Genomic DNA, 18,800 nt, shown 5'->3' on the forward strand with positions numbered 1-18,800 from the left:
GGAGCAAAAGTGAGCTTATTTTGCCATGACATGTTATTTTGCCTACACTATGTTGTGTGTCATTGATACACCTTGTATTAGAACATTCACACTACATAAATAGCGCACTGCCATTTGGCACTCTACGTTTGGCTGTTAGTTCTGTGTCCCATTCATATTTCTCTTTATTTCCACAGCAACAGTTCCGTTCCATTTGATACTTTACCTATTGCGGAATATGATGGCTCAACAGATGAGGAAACTCCGGAGGTTAAAGAGGAGACCGGTATGATAAAGCTGATAAATATATAAGATAATATAAATTAATAATAATAAAATATATAATGTATTGGAGAATAGAAAACCAGGCAGTTCCCTAATATATATGATCTTGTCTGGTTTAGTAGAAGTGCTGCAGTCTGTCCACAGTCTAGTGTAAATGTTGAACTCAGTGCACAGTTTAGGCTGTGGTCACACTAGTGTTGGGTGACCATTTGGGGACCCCATTCCGTATGCAGGGGGAGAAGATTTCGGGCGGAATCCCGGTGGAAGCCATTGTAACCTATAGGGTCAGTGGGTAAACACTCTTTAAGCGGATAGGGTTTCCATTTTTAGGGTTCCCAAGCTTAGTGTGAACCTAGCGCTATTGTAAATACTGAAGTCAGTCTACAGCCTAGTGTAAATGCTGCAGTCTGTACACAGCCTAGTGTAAATGCTGCAGTCAGTCCACAGCCTAGTGTAAATGCTGCAGTCAGTACACAGCCTAGTGTGAATGCTGCAGTCAGTACACAGACTACTGTGAATGCTGCAGTCAGTCCACAGTCTAGTGTAAATGTTGCAGTCAGTACAAAGCCTAGTGTAAATGCTGCAGTCAGTACACAGTATTAGTGTAAATGCTGCAGTCAGTACACAGCCTAATGTAAATGCTGCAGTCAGTACACAGCCTAGTGTGAATGCTGCAGTCAGTACACAGTATTAGTGTAAATGCTGCAGTCAGTACACAGCCTAGTGTAAATGCTGCAGTCAGTCCGCAGTCTAGTGTGAATGCTGCAGTCAGGACACAGACTAGTGTAAATGCTGCAGTCAGTCCACAGTCCAGTGTAAATGCTGCAGTCAGTCCACAGTCTAGTGTAAATGCTGCAGTCAGTCTACAGTCTAGTGTGAATGCTGCAGTCAGGACACAGACTAGTGTAAATGCTGCAGTCAGTCCACAGTCCAGTGTAAATGCTGCAGTCAGTCCACAGTCCAGTGTAAATGCTGCAGTCAGTCTACAGTCTAGTGTGAATGCTGCAGTCAGGACACAGACTAGTGTAAATGCTGCAGTCAGTCCACAGTCCAGTGTAAATGCTGCAGTCAGTCCACAGTCTAGTGTAAATGCTGCAGTCAGTCTACAGTCTAGTGTGAATGCTGCAGTCAGTCCGCAGTCTAGTGTAAATGCTGCAGTCAGTACACAGACTAGTGTAAATGCTGCAGTCAGTCCGCAGTCTAGTGTAAATGCTGCAGTCAGTCTACAGTCTAGTGTGAATGCTGCAGTCAGGACACAGACTAGTGTAAATTCTGCAGTCAGTCCACAGTCCAGTGTAAATGCTGCAGTCAGTCCACAGTCCAGTGTAAATGCTGCAGTCAGTCCACAGTCCAGTGTAAATTCTGCAGTCAGTCCACAGTCCAGTGTAAATTCTGCAGTCAGTCCACAGTCCAGTGTAAATGCTGCATTCAGTCCACAGTCCAGTGTAAATGCTGCATTCAGTACACAGTCCAGTGTAAATGCTGCAGTCAGTCCACAGTCCAGTGTAAATGCTGCATTCAGTACACAGTCCAGTGTAAATGCTGCAGTCAGTCCACAGTCCAGTGTAAATGCTGCAGTCAGTACACAGTCCAGTGTAAATGCTGCAGTCAGTACACAGTCCAGTGTAAATGCTGCAGTCAGTCCACAGCCTAGCATAAACATTACAATTAATCCATCCACAGAGTATTAGAAATCTTACAGTTAAATCAATCTAAAGTCTGGAGGAAACACTATAGTCTGTCAATACACAACCTGCTGTAAATGTTGCAGTGGATTAGTCCACAGTTTACCATAAATGCTGCAGTCAGATAGTCCACAGTTGCAGATGACCGACACTTTTCTGTTAAATTTTAAGGGTGTGTTTACATCTGCGCATGGAAAGCGCCCATGGATTCCTTTCCCCATTCCGCAAACAAGACTTTTCTCTCTGCATTTTTCAGGCGGACCCGATTATAGTCTATGGGGTCCGTGGCTTTCCGTGGTAACTGCTTTTTAAGCAGATTAGGCTTCCGTTTCTGGAGTCCCCAAGCAGACTCCAGGAACAGAAATCTGAACGCAGGGGTGAACCTAGCGTAAGACTTAGTACCCATATATTGCCTTTTCCATGTTTAATAATAGATGCATACATTCAGCAATGAACTCCATTTGTTGCAGACTGTTGCAGAACACATGACTTTGAGTCATTTGCCATGAACGCAATTCCTTACACCATTATTGAAGGTCATTACTTTTCGGTAGATGCACTTAAAGAGAACTACACCCTGTAAAATAGTAGAATAGTTGCTGATACATCCAAGGTTTAGGGATGTGAAATCTCTTGTGCAATGCAGATCTATTACTATTACAGGAAAAGTGAACTGATCCGTCATCGGTGAACTGTGAATTTGATGAGAGATGTAAATATAGCTGTACACCTGCTTCCTTTATAAACTCTTACTACAATGTAATCGTGCTGGAAAGAATGCGTGCAGGTTGTCTAGAAAATAAAAGTAATGCTTTAAACATTTCCAAGGCCGGTCAACAAGTAAGCGTGCGCCAGTCCTGAGCTGTTCATCATTGGAAAGACTTGCTTCATTTCTCTGTGTTTTGTCACATTTATACACTACACCTTAAGCCTCAGTCATCAGCCCTGTTCTCAATTTATTTATGAAATGAACATATGTGGAGGGGACTAATGTATTTGTTTTTTAGGTGTGTCCTTTTATTATTAGCCGTGAACCGCCATATTGAAGTCACTCACATCCTTCCTGTATCACTTTCATAGACAGTGCAGCAGAAAGACCGGTTTGCTTTATGGCAGTAGCAATAAATGAGCCAAATGGGCATCAAATAGCTTTGTCATTTTATATAGTATCAGGAAAATAGGAAATATTACTTTTCCTCTTATATAGCATTGAAATTGCAGCCGCAAGAAGGAAAAGTCTTGGAATTATGGAAATGACAGATCCATAGACATGTTAATGATGTGTAAAGAAATGGAAGGAAAATATTCAAACCATCTCAATTTATTCAGTATCTGAGTGTGAGCGTCACATGCAGAAAAACATATTAATGGCTTTCTCAGCAATGTTATGCCATGCTGAATGTATATGGGCACACAAATCAGGCATGCCCATTTTACAATTGCCGATCAGTGGCATCCCAGATGGGCTCAATGGAAGCCAAGTTGGGAGATGTTGCAGACCATGGTAGCATGAGCAACATTCACTCCAGCATTGTCTTGTGACTCTTTGGAGAACCTCACTTTTGAATCTCACCAAACCAATGTAACACCAAGCTGTACCTGAAATGAAGAGTACAAGGATCCTGAAATTGGCTGCTTCCTCAATTTCCATAACCTTATGGATTGTTCTTTTTGATTGTTGCAATTTCAGTTGTTAAGATTTGTAGGGGTACGAGGACTTCATACACATGGCTATGAATTTAAGCTCAATTTATGATGCCGAAAGCAGTGCTGCAACAGATAACATTGGTCCATTTTACATGGCATCAAACTGAGTATTTCAAACAATTTTGTGCAGTACTATGCTGTGTGAGATGGTACAATAATCCTGTCATTTAGACATTATAGCCACCACTTCTTATCTTTGGGAAAACCTAAGAACGGGTTGTAAATTGCAGACAAGCCTTTCAGAAAGAGCTTGACCATTTTCTCCTATAAAATACACATATTTGAATGTGAAGGTCCTCTGGGTTTATAGTATTTTGTATAGTTGTTAGTAGACACCGAGACTTTCCTGCTTCTAGTATACAGTGGGGTAGATTTACTAGTAGTAACGTGCCAGAATTTACAGCAAGAAAAGTGTTGTACATACATTACACCGCATGTATTCACTGTTCTGGGCCAGGGACGTAGTTGTAGGTGGTGCAATAGTCACTCCAAGGCCATGGACCCAGGGGAGCCACAAAGGTTAATAAAATAAGACTTCATTTAGAGCCTTTGTTAACAATTATGTAATAGGCCCCTCAGTGCCCCCTCATGTAGTGTATTGGGTCTCACAGTGTCTGCACATATAATATATTGGCCTCCACATTTAAAATAACGACCCCCAAATATAAGAAAATGGCCTCCATGCTCAGTGACATGTAAGGAGCTAAGCTGCATTCATTACTTACCACTGGGGCAGGACTTTAGGACTATTTAATGTCCTTTAGTTTGCCCCTCCACACAGTATAATGTCTCAGAGAGGACCCATGTTCATAAAATAAAAAAAAGTCCCACATACACAGTGACCTTCTAACAATTTTGGGTTTGGCCAGAAAATGCGGGTTTGTCTGAACCCAAAATGTCTTGGGTTTGCCACCCACAAACTACTGATATTCAGAAAATAATAAGAGTAGGCACAGGGGAACAGAAAAAAAAAAAATATTAATGAACAGTGGTCCTCAACTCCCCCGGGCTCCAGTGCCTGGTACCTGTCTCCGAAGTGACGAACCCCATGAACTACCATTAAGGTTGGGAGGCTGTTACCACATGTGTACCCCTGGGGATAGTTGGATGTACCCCCAGAGGTATGCATACCATGCAATGAGTACTACTGCTCTACAGCACTGAGCACAAGTCCTATTGTCTGAACTGACAAGTCTTATAATAGATCTTCTAACTTACATTTTTTAGGACATCAAAAACATTCAATCACAGCAAAAAAGAATGCTATGTATATGTTGTCTAAGTGGAATAGTCAGTGAGATTACACCAGTATCTAAAATTCTAGAACCTTCTCTTCCTCGTGTTCACATTGTCTTGAAAGTGCCCTCATAATATCACAACTGGGTGTGATAAGCCCTCATGCATGTGAATTTATGTGAGTATGCAAAGTAGTGTCTCATTCCAGGTTCATCTATAGGGCTAGTTCACACGGGGCAAGAGTGGGCGGATTTTGACGCGGAATCCACCTCAAAATCCGCCCCCTCACAATAGAGATCTATGTAGACCACTAGCGTTCTTTTTTCCACCAGTGGTTTGTTCCTACTCGTGGAAAAAAGAAGCAAGCTTCCCTTTCTTCAGGTGGATTCCGTGGTTGATTCAGCCACGGCGTCCCCGTGCAACACCTCCCTCCGGACTAGACCCATTCATTTAGGCCTAATCCGGAGCGGAAAGCCGCAATGGAATGTGTTCACGAGGAAACCCCATGTGAACTAGGCTATAATGTTGATCTGTTGTCATCTGTTTCTTCAGATACAGTCCACAAAATATGTCAGCAGGTAAAAGACATAGATGTGTTTTTTTTTTAAATATTTCTTTGATCTTATGCATTGTAATTGTCTATGATGGTAACATTGCCTCCATGATAAGGAATGGTATTGTCACTTGCCAGTTATATCTAGAAGACTACAGCCGCGATGGTTTAGGCCACCCAGTAGTAATGCTGTTCAACATAAACTTCTCGCTGGATTTATTGTTATACTATAAAGCAGAAATCATAATATCTGTCGAGGATAAATTTTCCTCAGAACCTTTCTTTTCAGTAAAACAGACATAACAATGAAGAAAATCTCTGTCAACACATTTAGGGCCCCTAAACCAGCTGCATTTCTTTATAAAGGACTTGTCATCAGTTCTGAGAAGCTCAGTGAGATACATCACCTGATAGGCGCTGTCACCCTGGACATTTTGGTATTGTATTTATCTAAATTTGCTCAGTCATTGCAAACATATAAGCCCTTTTAGTATCTATGCAGATTAAGGTATACTAGACCCCAGAGAAACCACAGCCATGGTTAAAACTCATTTGGCTACTATACCCTACTTTGCACCATCAATAAAAGGGCTTATATCTTTGTAATGGCTGAACGGATTTGACTACAGAAAGAACACGAAAATAGATAGACAGCAGATGAGATATGTTATGGGGTTCTTCAGACCTGGTGACAGGTTCCCGTTAACCTTCTGGCATTCAGGGATCCAAAAACTTGGAAACCCAGTCATATCCTTTGCTGTGATCAGCAGAAACTGAAAGTTGGATAAATTTCTTACAGCATAGCGTTACTTATCCATCTGAGGTTAGGCATCAGGCGGTATTCTTCGGGCAGAGGACAAACCTATGGTATTGTTGTAGTCAATCAGAGGAGGACTTGAAGATATTTGCAATACTACAGTGTATTTTAAGAAATATGGAATAAAAGGTTAAAGGGGTTTTCCCATGAACATAACTGTATTTACATTTGTAGACAAATAAAATTAAACATTTTCACCAATATCAATAAACTTTTGCAGAGTTTTAAAGATCTTCTCGGGCCATCTTAGTGCTGACCATCTCTTGTCTTAATTGGTTGCTAATGGATGCGATCATGAATGCAGGAACTGACTTTGATCTGGGATTTGTCAGAAACTCCACCATATTTTCCTTATTGTGGCCGGGTTATCTTCTCATACATGTAATGTCCCTGCCTGATAACTTGTCCACAGAAATCATTGCTGGGTGTCCGACATGTTTTACATATGGAGGCCATTACCGTATTTTTCGGACTATAAGACGCACGCAAAATTTTGGGGGAAAAGAAGGGTGCGTCTTATAGTCTGAAGGTGGCGCCTGGCATCCGCTGTAATAGAGAGGCGGAAGCCGGCAAGTGATAGACGCCATTACAGGTGCCGGGGCCTGAGACATCGCTGCGCTCCTCTGCCCTGCATGAAGCCAGCAGCAGCTCCTCCGTCTCCCCGCCGCTGGCTTCATCCAGGGCAGAGGATCGTAGCGATGTCTCAGGCCCCGGCGTCTATCCCTCCCCGGCATCCGCCTCTCTAGTACAGCGGATGCCGGGTCAGTATCCGTGGCCCCTTCTCCCCCGGGGCCGGTCCCCACCGGCCCCGTACCTGTAAAGTTGCAGGCCGGCTCCTGCGCGGCGATATCGCAGGAGCCGACCTGTTCGGGTGACAGCCGGGAGCCTAATGAGGCTCCCAGGCCTGTCACGGCTATATTAGTATTGCGGCTGGTCTCTATGACCAGCCGTAATACTAATAGACAGAATGTCCCATAGACGGCAATACAGTTGTATTGCCGTCTATGGGACTTGCGATCAAGTGACCGCAGGTTCAAGCCCCCGGGGGGGGGAATAAAATAGTAAAAAAAAAAAAAAAAAAGCTTTAAAAATATGAAATAAATAAAAGTTCTAAATCACCTCCTGTTTTTTTTTTCAATACAAGGTGATCTAAGCAATAGATATCCCCCAAAATGGTATAACTAAAAATTACAGCTGGCCCCGCAAAAAAAAACGCTCTATGCATCCCCGTACAGCTGCCGGGTCACCTGTCAATGTGGCCTTGCAGCTGTTGCAAAACTACAACTCCCATATATTAAATATTTTACCAGTTTTTGCTTCAAAATTTTTTTTCCCTATTTTCCTCCTCTAAAACCTAAAAACCGAAAAATACGGTATATTACATGTGGAACATGTATGAGGTGTTTTGACATGTCTGGACCATACAAAGTTCTTGCATTCATGGTTATATCCGTTAGCAACCTATAAAGACAACAGACTGTCAACATTAAGATAATTAGAGAAAATCTTTAAAACATTGAAAAACTTTTTTAATTATTTATAGTTATAAAAATTATTAAAATGTTTAATTGTCTGCAAATGTCAATATGGTTCTGTTCATGGGTCGTATTCACTAGTGATCCACTGCTGCAGTTTTCTTACTGCTGAGGTTCCTATACAGTGGGCCAACACAAAGGAACATACACTACACGGCAAAGTATACATCTGTTATACTGGGTACAATATACGTTGCGTTACTTTTTGGGTTTACAGTAGCATGTGTCAGAGGAACTGTATATATCCGGGAATGTCAATGTATGGCCCAACTATGTTGTGAACAGAGCATAGGCTTGGCACGCTGATTTCAGTTTGGCCAGCACCCAGAAGGGTTTGGTGCTTTACAAAGAAGATACAGAATGTTCTTACAACCCGCACAATCATCATATCATGGAGTACCTTTAAACAGTTTATTTCTGCCATTGTCAGCCTTGGAAAATAATGCAGATGGTAGAAGATGGCAAACATCCGCACAGCAACATGTAAGGAATCACTGGATGAGTATTGGTTGAGATAAAGCAGAGATAAATTTTAATGACAAAATCAGAAAAGTACCATTCAGATTTGGACCAAACTTCCATTTCTGGGAAAATATAGGTGATCCATTAGATCAGCCTACTAACAGAAGGAAGTGCAGCCCTGCAGTACAAACCGCTGTGCTAAGTGGAACTCAGACTAAATACCTGTCAGGGTTCAGATCACCACCAAAGCCTGTGTGACTATAAAGGGAGACTCTGCTTCTATTCTCACTTATCAATCACACTAAGCTACAAAGGAGTGGTGCAATCCCACCACCAGCACATCCACACAAATAGCTGACACCGCCCGCCACTTATGGTAGACCTGACACCAAGACCACTCACTACACACACAGTGATCCTCACTGACACAAAGCGGAAACAAAGCTGTGAATGTCTTAATTCAATTACCGTATTTTTCGGACTATAAGACGCAAATTTGGGGGGAAAAGAAGGGTGCGTCTTATAGACCGAATGTGGCGCCTGGCATCCGCTGTACCAGAGAGATGGATGCCGGCAAGGGATAGATGCAGGTGCCGGGGCCTGAGACATCGCTGCGCTCCTCTGCCCTGCATGAAGCCAGCAGCGGCGATGCTATTCCGCTCCTCCGTACCCCCGCCGCTGGCTTCATGCAGGGCAGAGGAGCGTAGCGATGTCTCAGGCCCCGGCACCTGTGCCGGCGTCTATCCCTTGCCGGCATCCGCCTCTCTAGTACAGTGGATGCCGGGTCAGTATCGGTGGCCTCTTCTCCCCCGGGGCCGGTCCCCACCGGTCCCATACCTGTGAAGTTGCAGGCCGGCTCCTGCGCGGCGATATCGCAAGAGCCGACCTGTTCGGGTGACAGCCGGGAGCCTAATGAGGCTCCCAGGCCTGTCACTGCTGTATTAGTATTGCGGCTGGTCTCTATGACCAGCCGCCGTAATACTAATATACAGAATGGCCCATAGACGGCAATACAGTTGTATTGCCGTCTATGGGACTTGCAATCAAGCGACCGCAGGTTCAAGCCCCCGGGGGGAATAAAATAGTAAAAAAAAAAATAAAAAAAAGCTTTAAAAATATATAATAAAAATATGAAATAAATAAAAGTTCTAAATCACCTCCTGTCCCTAGAATATATATATAAAAGTAGAAAATCATATATCATAAACCACCGGGTTTTTTTTTCAATACAAGGTGATTTAAGAAATAGATATTCCCCAAAATGGTAAACTAAAAAGTACTTCTGGCCCCGCAAAAAAAAAACACTCTATGCATCCCCGTACAGCTGCAGGGTCACCTGTCAATGTGGCCTTGCAGCTGTTGCAAAACTACAACTCCCATATATTAAATATTTTACCATTTTTTGCGTCAAAATTTTTTTTCCCTATTTTCCTCCTCTAAAACCTAGGTGCGTCTTATAGTCCGAAAAATACGGTAACACCCTACTTAATTGATCATTTGCACCCTAAGCTATGGATTGTGAATTGGGTTAACATACACAGAATCTACAGTCAAACTCATCCTACAATAATGAATACAAAGTACATAACTCATCTCAGTATCCCTGTGTAAAATCATGGATACTACTAATAATGATGTATTCAGTTATGATTATGTTGTTTTGCCTTTCGTTTGTCACCATACAATAGTAAGTACATTTTTGGCACTTTTGCCACGGGCTTGGCCGTCATAGCTCCCTATACTTAGTGCAGAGCGGCTGTTTGCTTTCCATCAGGCTGCAGTGGACAGCTTGTTTGCGTGCTGCGCCCGGGCCAGATGATTTCTGAACCTCTCCATTCATTACAGTTATTTTGGCCAGAAGCTCAATTACGTCCAGATTACACGAACAACAATATTATTGATTATAGACCGCCCTCTGCATTTTTCCCTGATTTCATACTTTTATGCAAGAGGAAGTGAGTCAGTTTTTCACTTTCTTTACGATTTTTCAGTGTGTAGTCAGTAAGGTGCGGCTTAAGAAAAGCCTTTACCAAACTGGGCTTCGGGTGTCCCTTGTTTGCTTGAGACAAAGTAGCTGCAGTTACTGTGGGTGCATTTAGTGGTCCGGTATTCATTGATAACTGATATCTGACATGTCTGGTTATCAGCAATATGTCAATTATTTCTCATTAATGATTTAGTTATGTAAGGGCACAGCTACACTCAATAGGGAAGATTTATCATGCCTTGTAGTCTAGTCTGAGGATGTGTCTTATTGTGCAATTCATATTTTTGTACAAAGTCTGGGAAGGGGTGTAGCATAGGCATAAATGGCATAAATGATCCCAGTTACAACTTCTTGCCCAGGAATGCCCAACAGTATTAAGAGTACTATGTGCCATTGGAACTTATAGTCTGCAGATGACTAACTCATTTCTATGGGAGATTGTTCTAGCCATGCTTTGTGTTGTGTGCAGAGGAGGTGAGCTGTGACCATCCCCAATTGTGATTGGTGGATCCTATAAAAGTTGTCTTAGCTGTTATTGCAATCCTATCTGCGGTGACAATGAGGTAGTGAGATATTGGGAAGTGATCTCTGTCATCAGTAAAATGATTATAAACCTAATCCCAGTACCTTGTAGAGGTGACTCTACAGTTATGCCTCTGTTAGGGGGAGTTCACACGATGTAACGTGCAGCGTGATCTGGCACGTATACAGAGTCAGAGTTTGCGCGCCGTAAAAGCTCCCATTGATTTCAATGGGAGTCAGGATCGTATACGCCGCGTTATTTTGCGGCCGTGAATAACGCGGCGATCCTAACTCCCATTGAAATCAATGGGAGCTTTTACGGCGCGCAAACTCTGACTCGCTGTATACGTGCCAGATCACGCTGCACGTTACATCGTGTGAACTCCCCCTTACTCAGCTTTGGAGCCTTATTTTGTAAATCACTGTAAATAACTGTTTTATTCGCAGACTGTAGAATTACCGCTATATAATCCTCTTAAAACCTATTTACTGCAGACAGATCCCTTTAAAAGGTATGAATGTGTGCACATAGACGGCATTATATATCTTACACCCCTAACAATGCTTGCAGGTGACTGTCCAAGCAGGAACTTAATATGTTCTATAAATCAGGACCTGCCTGCAAAGATTATCTAATTATTTTATGCTAGGTTCACACCTGCGCTTGGGTTTCCATTCGGGGGTCCACTTGGAGACCCCCTGAACAGAAACCTAATCCACTTAAAAAAGTGGTTACCCGCGGAAACCCACGAACCCCATAGACTACAATAGAGTCCGCATTTTTTAAACGGGTCCAGCTACAGTGTCTACAGCGAGTCTCCGGTAGAGAAGTTTAATAAAGTGGTGAAGGAAACAGATCTCCTTAATAAGATAAATTAGGCTAGTATCACATTTGTTTTAGAGACTCCACCGCAGATTTTGCCAAAAATCGGCAGAGAGAAAAGTCCTCCACGCCCTTGACTTGGTAGCTGCAAACAGCCATGAATATCAGGGAAAATGGGGAATTAATGGAAATTGGATACATTTGGTACAATATACAGTGTTGTGCAAAAGTTGTAGTCAACGGTGGAAAAAATGTAAGAAAGTGGAAAGTAAGAATGTTTTCAGAAACAAGTGTAAGGCTAGGTTCACCACTGTGTTGTAGTCTCCGTAGGAGAAAAAAAGCCCTGAAAAAAGGATAAAACCTGATGGACACCCAGCAAACCCCATTTATAGTCTTTGGGGTTGGTGGGAAACTGCTCTTGTAGCAGACGGGCTCTCCGTCAACCCCTTGTACAGTATGTGCACAGTATATTGTATAATAGGCAGGTTACTGCAGCAATGTAGTCTGCTTTGCATTCAGTTCAGTATATGACTATAATATATATTTACTTGTAAGCAGAGTTCAAAGCAAGTGTACCTACCATAATTCAGATTGTGTTCCTAGTGGGATATCAAAGTCTGCAGTCAGCCATTTATCAGTGTGCTCGGCAGCTCCGATCATTCCCGCTCTTCTGCTGATCGGTGCACTGTGTGCTCAGGATTCATGGAGATATTTTAATTGATTTCTGAAGAATTCTTTTGAGAAATGATATTGTGAATGACTTTGTTAAGTGGTTTATGTTAATGAAGGCAATACATCACTCTCCTGTGCTTGGGAAATCTACACTTTCTTCTGGTTTTGATGCTAATGCATGGAAAGAGGATGGGATTTATTCAACAAATTAATGGACTAACTTCTACTAGGAAAATGTGCAGTGGTGGGGAAGCCTACGGCACTGTAGTGGACAAGTCATATGCCGGACAGCCAGTATGGTGACCTCTACCATGTCCATGACTTTGTATCTGGGCAAAATTATTATTGAAAAATTAAGTCTACCAAACTGATATAGCATACTGCATTTCTGTTTACCCCATAAAACATAGTAAAACTTTTCTCATAATTTAAATATAGATAAAAACAGGCAGTAAACTGGAGCATTATTAGGTGCATTTACAACATTACAAATTGGGGATACGGTGACCTGATGAGTGTCCATTTTTGTTCAGTTGTAAGAATTCCATGTAAGGGACTTCAGTCATGTTTCATGTGACATGTAATGCAAAAATATATACAGTGCTACGCAAGAGTTTTTGGCAGGTAAGGAAAAAAATCCTGCAAGGTAAGAATGCTCTCAAATGCCAAGAGAAATGACCGCCCTTCGCCTTCTATCAATTCCCTCTAGGTACACTTCTAGGTACACATGAAAACACTTTTTGAAGAAACTCGCAGGGAGGTTGTACCAAACATTTGGAGACCTAAGCACAGATCCTCTGTGGATGTCGGCTTGCTCCAATCCTTCTGTCTCTTCATGTAATACCAGACAGACTGGATGATGTTGAGATCAGGGCTCTGTGGGGCCATATCATCACTTCCAGGACTCCTCCTTCAAAAGGTGCTCATGTCACAAATTAATGTGATTTACATTTCTCTTTTGTTCATTCACTTTGCATTTTGTTAACTGACAAATTATTATGGCTAGGTTCACACTAACACCAGACTCTGAGTCGTTCGGTTCTGCTGAGGAACCCAAATAACAGAGACCATTCTCTAAAACGTTGGTTACTCACAGACCCCATAGACTATAAAGGGGTCTTCTGCGTGTCCATCAGGCTTCTGCCGTTTTATGCTGAAACTGGTGGAGAGGAAAGTGTTATATGTAGGACTTTTCTCTCCGTTGATTTTTGTTGGAATCTGCACCTAGTCTTACACTTCTATTTCTGAAAGCATTCTTACTTTCCATTTACTTAAATTTTTTCCACACTTGTCTAAAACATTTGCACAGTACTGAAGATATTCCCAAATGCAGCCAGTTTCCATAAATGCCATATTCTCCCCTGGTATTCATGTCTGGTTGTTTGCAGCTCTTTGTCAAGGGTTGTGTCCATTGCTGTACTTGTGTAGTTTAGGATTGCAGGAGGGTACATTCTACACAATAGCGGGGACACGCTCCTCCAGGCCCTCTCTGCATCTCATTGAGGTCTATCAGAGCACTCCGTGCACAGTAATACTGAAGTTGTTCTGTAGAGCTGCACATTGCACATAGCTGCTGAGCTACCATCCGGGCTTTGGCAATGCACCATAGATTCAGGCCTGTGGCTCGGTGAGGTCATAGCGCCACAAGTGGCCGTAACTGTCTCTCAAGTTAAAGAGTGCCACCGCTTAAATCAAGGTATAGCATAAAAAACCTGGCCAGCAACTTTCCAAGAGAGCAGCTAACCAACCAGATAGGAGGATCCAACCAGTGACCAGTATCAGATCCTGTTCCCCTGATACCACTTGGACAGGACAGCTGTAAAATGTACAGTCCTATGAAAAAGTTTGGGCACCCCTATTAATCTTTATCATTTTTAGTTCTAAATATTTTGGTGTTTGCAACAGCCATTTCAGTTTGATATATCTAATAACTGATGGACACAGTAATATTTCAGGATTGAAATGAGGTTTATTTTACTAACAGAAAATGTGCAATATGCATTAAACCAAAATTTGACCGGTGCAAAAGTATGGGCACCTCAACGGAAAAGTGACATTAATATTTAGTAGAGCCTCCTTTTGCAAAGATAACAGCCTCTAGTCGCTTCCTGTAGCTTTTAATCAGTTCCTGGATCCTGGATGAAGGTATTTTGGACCATTCCTCTTTACAAAACAATTCAAGTTCAGTTAAGTTTGATGGTCACCGAGCATGGGCAGCCTGCTCTCAAACGATCTGAAAACAAAGATTGTTCAACATAGTTGTTCAGGGGAAGGATACAAAAAGTTGTCTCAGAGATTTAACCTGTCAGTTTCCACTGTGAGGAACATAGTAAGGAAATGGAAGACCACAGGGACAGTTCTTGTTAAGCCCAGAAGTGGCAGGCCAAGAAAAATATCAGAAAGGCAGAGAAGAAGAATGGTGAGAACAGTCAAGGACAATCCACAGACCACCTCCAAAGAGCTGCAGCATCATCTTGCTGCAGATGGTGTCACTGTGCATCGGTCAACAATACAGCGCACTTTGCACAAAGAGAAGCTGTATGGGAGAGTGATGAGAAAGAAGCCGTTTCTGCAAGCACGCCACAAACAGAATCACCTGAGGTATGCAAAAACACATTTGGACAAGCCAGCTTCATTTTGGAAGAAGGTCCTGTGGACTGATGAAACAAAGATTGAGTTGTTTGGTCATATAAAAAGGGGATATGCATGGCGTCCAAAAAAAAAAAAACAGCATTCCAAGAAAAACACTTGCTACCCACTGTAAAATTTGGTGGAGGTTCCATCATGCTTTGGGGCTGTGTGGCCAATGCTGGCACCGGGAATCTTGTTAAAGTTGAGGGTCGCATGGATTCCACTCAGTATCAGCAGATTCTTGAGAATAATGTTCAAGAATCAGTGACGAAGTTGAAGTTACGTCGGGGATGGATATTTCAGCAAGACAATGATCCAAAATCGACTCAGGCATTCATGCAGAGGAACAATTACAATGTTCTGGAATGGCCATCCCAGTCTCCAGACCTGAATATCATTGAACCTCTGTGGGATGATTTGAGAGCGGGCTGTCCATGCTCGGCCACCATCAAACTTAACTGAACTTGAATTGTTTTGTAAAGAGGAATGGTCCAAAATCCCTTCATCCAGGATCCAGGAACTGATTAAAAGCTACAGGAAGCGACTAGAGGCAAAAGGAGGATCTACTAAATATTAATGTCACTTTTCTGTTGAGGTGCCCATACTTTTGCACCGGTCAAATTTTGGTTTAATGCATATTGCACATTTTCTACAATAAACCTCATTTCAATCCTGAAATATTACTGTGTCCATCAGTTATTAGATATATCAAACTGAAATGGCTGCTGCAAACACCAAAATATTTAGAACTAAAAATGATTAAGATTAATAGGGGTGCCCAAACTTTTTCATAGGACTGTATGTATACTGCCATTTCCTTCAAAGCTTTTGGGCCCGTTGAAGGAACTGTAGCTGAGGTGAGATCTTGACTTTCTCCAGCAGTCCCAAGGATTCTGCAAAGATAGTCACTTTGTGTGCTCAACCACCACTCCAGTCAGACAGTGGGACGTGGGACACCCATTCTCTGGATCAGCGAGGGGCCTAGTAGTTTGTTAGACCCTGCCAAACAGAAACATTATAGGTATCCTGCAAATAGGTGATCAGTTTCAATCCTGAGATAGCGCCTTTCAATGTGTTATAATAAAAGCTATTCACATTCCCATTGGTATCCTTAGTAAGACATTTTATTAGTTCTTCTCCTGGTTATTTAGTAATGTTATGGATCCCCGGAGAAGAGCACTGTATATCTACAGCAGTCCTAATACCCCTCTTGGAGAAAGCGGTTATCTTCTACAGAAGTCTGATCCCTTATAAATTGATATGTGGCTTCTAAGGTGTTTGTTCTTATAAAGGCCTCTGGAAAAATGTGTGAATTTTCAGTCTACATGTATGAAGTCATATATTATTCTCATGTCCTACACTGATGGGAAACTATGTAAGTGCTGACATGTTATGTTTTTCTGCTAAGCCTCCTTGAAGCAATACATCACACAGCTGTACGTTCTGCTTTATCACACACTATAAAGATCTGTACATTGGTCCTCATGCAAGATCTTGTTTTCTGTTACACTGGTGTGAAAAAATTTTCATTAAGATATTTTGATGTCTTATTCAGGATGTTTATCTCATATGTTTAGGTAAGTAATGGCAAATTCTCACACATTAGACTTCGCTTAGTGGATCAGTAGCCCATATATGATGCCTAGTGAATGGTATGGCTTTAGGTCCTAAAGATGGTATTACTGCTCATACATTTATGGGTAGTTGGGTGTCAATTGATCAAGGGAAGGTTAACGTTTTATGCTGAGATATGACCGAGGAATGGTAGGGCTTCATGTGCTGAGATCCCTTTGGATTACTAGATGTAAGTGCCCAAAGCTTTCTCCAGTATACATTTCAATACCGTATATATTCGAGTATAAGCCGACCCGAATATAAGCCGAGACCTCAATTTTACGACAAAAAAACTGGGAAAACTTATTAACTTGAGTATAAGCCGAGAGGGGGAAATGCAACAGCTACTGGAAAATATCAAAAATTAAAATGGTCTGAGTTTTTGGGTGCAGTAGTTGCTGGGTGCTGGGAAAGGGGAGGGGGTGTTTTGGTTGTCTGTCTGCCCCTTCCCTGAGCTTGAGGACTGAGCTTTTTTTCCCCACTTGGAATTCAGTCTGGCTGAATATAGGGTATCTGCAGTGCTCCTATTAACCCCTTCCCGACAGAACAGAAGCGCTGCAGATCCCCTATATTCAGTAGACCGGGCACTTTCAGACACAGGGATACCTAATGTGTATGTGTTTCACAGTCATTTTCTACTTTTCTATGTATTCTGGCTTCTTACTTACTGAGTAAGAAGCCAGTGTAGGGCTTCGAAACGCGTCAGCCAGACGCTTATTTTTCCATCCGCCATCATGGACAAACCCTAATATACCAGTACCGATGTTTGTTTTTATCTTGGATGTTATATATTAAAGGCTAAGTTTTATACTAAGAAGGTGTTGCTGGATTCATCGTTGAGCTTTTTTTAATATCAGGACTGTCTTCTGACCAATCTTTACCATTATTAGCGTTGTACCATGATTGAGTTGCTTTTCATGCTCATTCCCTGCTTAGCATTTTGTAGAATTTTTTGTATACACTCGAGTATAAGCTGACCCAGGTATATGCAGAGGCCCTAATTTTACCACAGAAAACTGAAAACTTATTGATTCGAGTATAAGCCTCAAGGGGAGGGGGGGGGGGAAGGCATCATTGCAGATAAAAAGTCTGGTCATGTGCATTACAGCTTAGTAACTCCATGGGGATCATAATAATAGCAGTTAACCCCATCATGTCTCTCACACTGTGTGCTTCACATAAGAGTTACTGATATGTGGGACATGTGAAGACAATAATTAGGTATCTTCATAATTAAGGTCCTTCATTAGTACCCTCATGTGTCTCACATATTAGTAACCCTTATATGGGGCACACAAGGGTTAATATGAGGGACATGATGGGGTTAACTTCTATTAATGTGAGGAACATGAAGTTACTGAAACTAAATTAATAATCCCGAATGCCTGACAATAATCTCAAATCCCTGACCTGTGTGTGTCACTTTACTGTAGCTTCTTCTCCTCCATACGACAGACATCTTCCATAAGACACAATGACTTATCTGCAGATATTACATTCTAGTTTCTACAGGTCCTTTGATGACATCACAGTCATGTGACCTACATGACAAGCCAATCACAGAGCAGTAGCACTAAAGGACCTCCTTCGTTTAATTTATGCAGGTCCTTGCAGTTTTCTGTGCTCCGTGGACCCTGACTCGAGTATAAGCCGAGGGGGGGGGGGCTTTTTCAGCATTAAAACTGTGCTGAAAAAGTTGGCTTATACTCGAGTGTACACAGTACTTGTTATGGCATTCTCTGGTGTTTTGGGTTTCTTTTGAGAACGTCCACCTAATGTGTTCAGTGTCAGTAAAGGTATACTACTTCTAGTATGCTAATTCTTTCTAGGTGGTTTGCACAATAACAGGAATAACCGTCCACCATATACAAGAGGTTCCTGGTAGTGGGACTATTTTATTGAGCACGTGTCCACCAGCACTGGCCATAACAAGGAGAGTCAGTCAAAAGAAAAACCTGTATTTAACAGCAATGAAATGATAGATACAGATGAAAAATTATGTTTTGTGTTATCTTATAAAAATCTGTGACCTTCACCAGTGTGATTCCTAATCTGAGTTGTTCCCGATCATGTATAAGAGTGTGTGAGAGAGTTATGGGGGCAGATTCTTCTCTAACTTCTGTGTGATTTCTATGGCGGATATAATAGCAACTTGTATCCACCTAGCAGCTCAGGGAAAACTGAAAATTACAGAGAGAGTGTACATAGGGGAGAACTGCAAAGAAATACAGAATGCAATGTTATAGAATGGCCAGGACCATTGTTACTCCTCATGTACACACTCTGTACTGT

The 18,800-nt window shown here is 42.0% G+C and overlaps 1 protein-coding gene across 1 annotated transcript in view; it reads left to right on the forward strand.

The window, feature by feature from the left end:
• XRCC4 (X-ray repair cross complementing 4) overlaps positions 1–18,800 on the forward strand; it is a 252,732-nt gene that overhangs the window by 121,570 nt on the left and 112,362 nt on the right. Inside the window, exon 6 of the mRNA XM_075271309.1 lies at positions 177–265. Within this exon, the coding sequence (XP_075127410.1) occupies positions 177–265 (89 nt within the window). The remainder of the gene's footprint in view (positions 1–176; positions 266–18,800) is intronic.

The sequence above is a fragment of the Leptodactylus fuscus genome, chromosome 1, assembly GCF_031893055.1.
Source record: "Leptodactylus fuscus isolate aLepFus1 chromosome 1, aLepFus1.hap2, whole genome shotgun sequence".
NCBI classification, from domain to species: Eukaryota; Metazoa; Chordata; class Amphibia; order Anura; family Leptodactylidae; genus Leptodactylus; species Leptodactylus fuscus.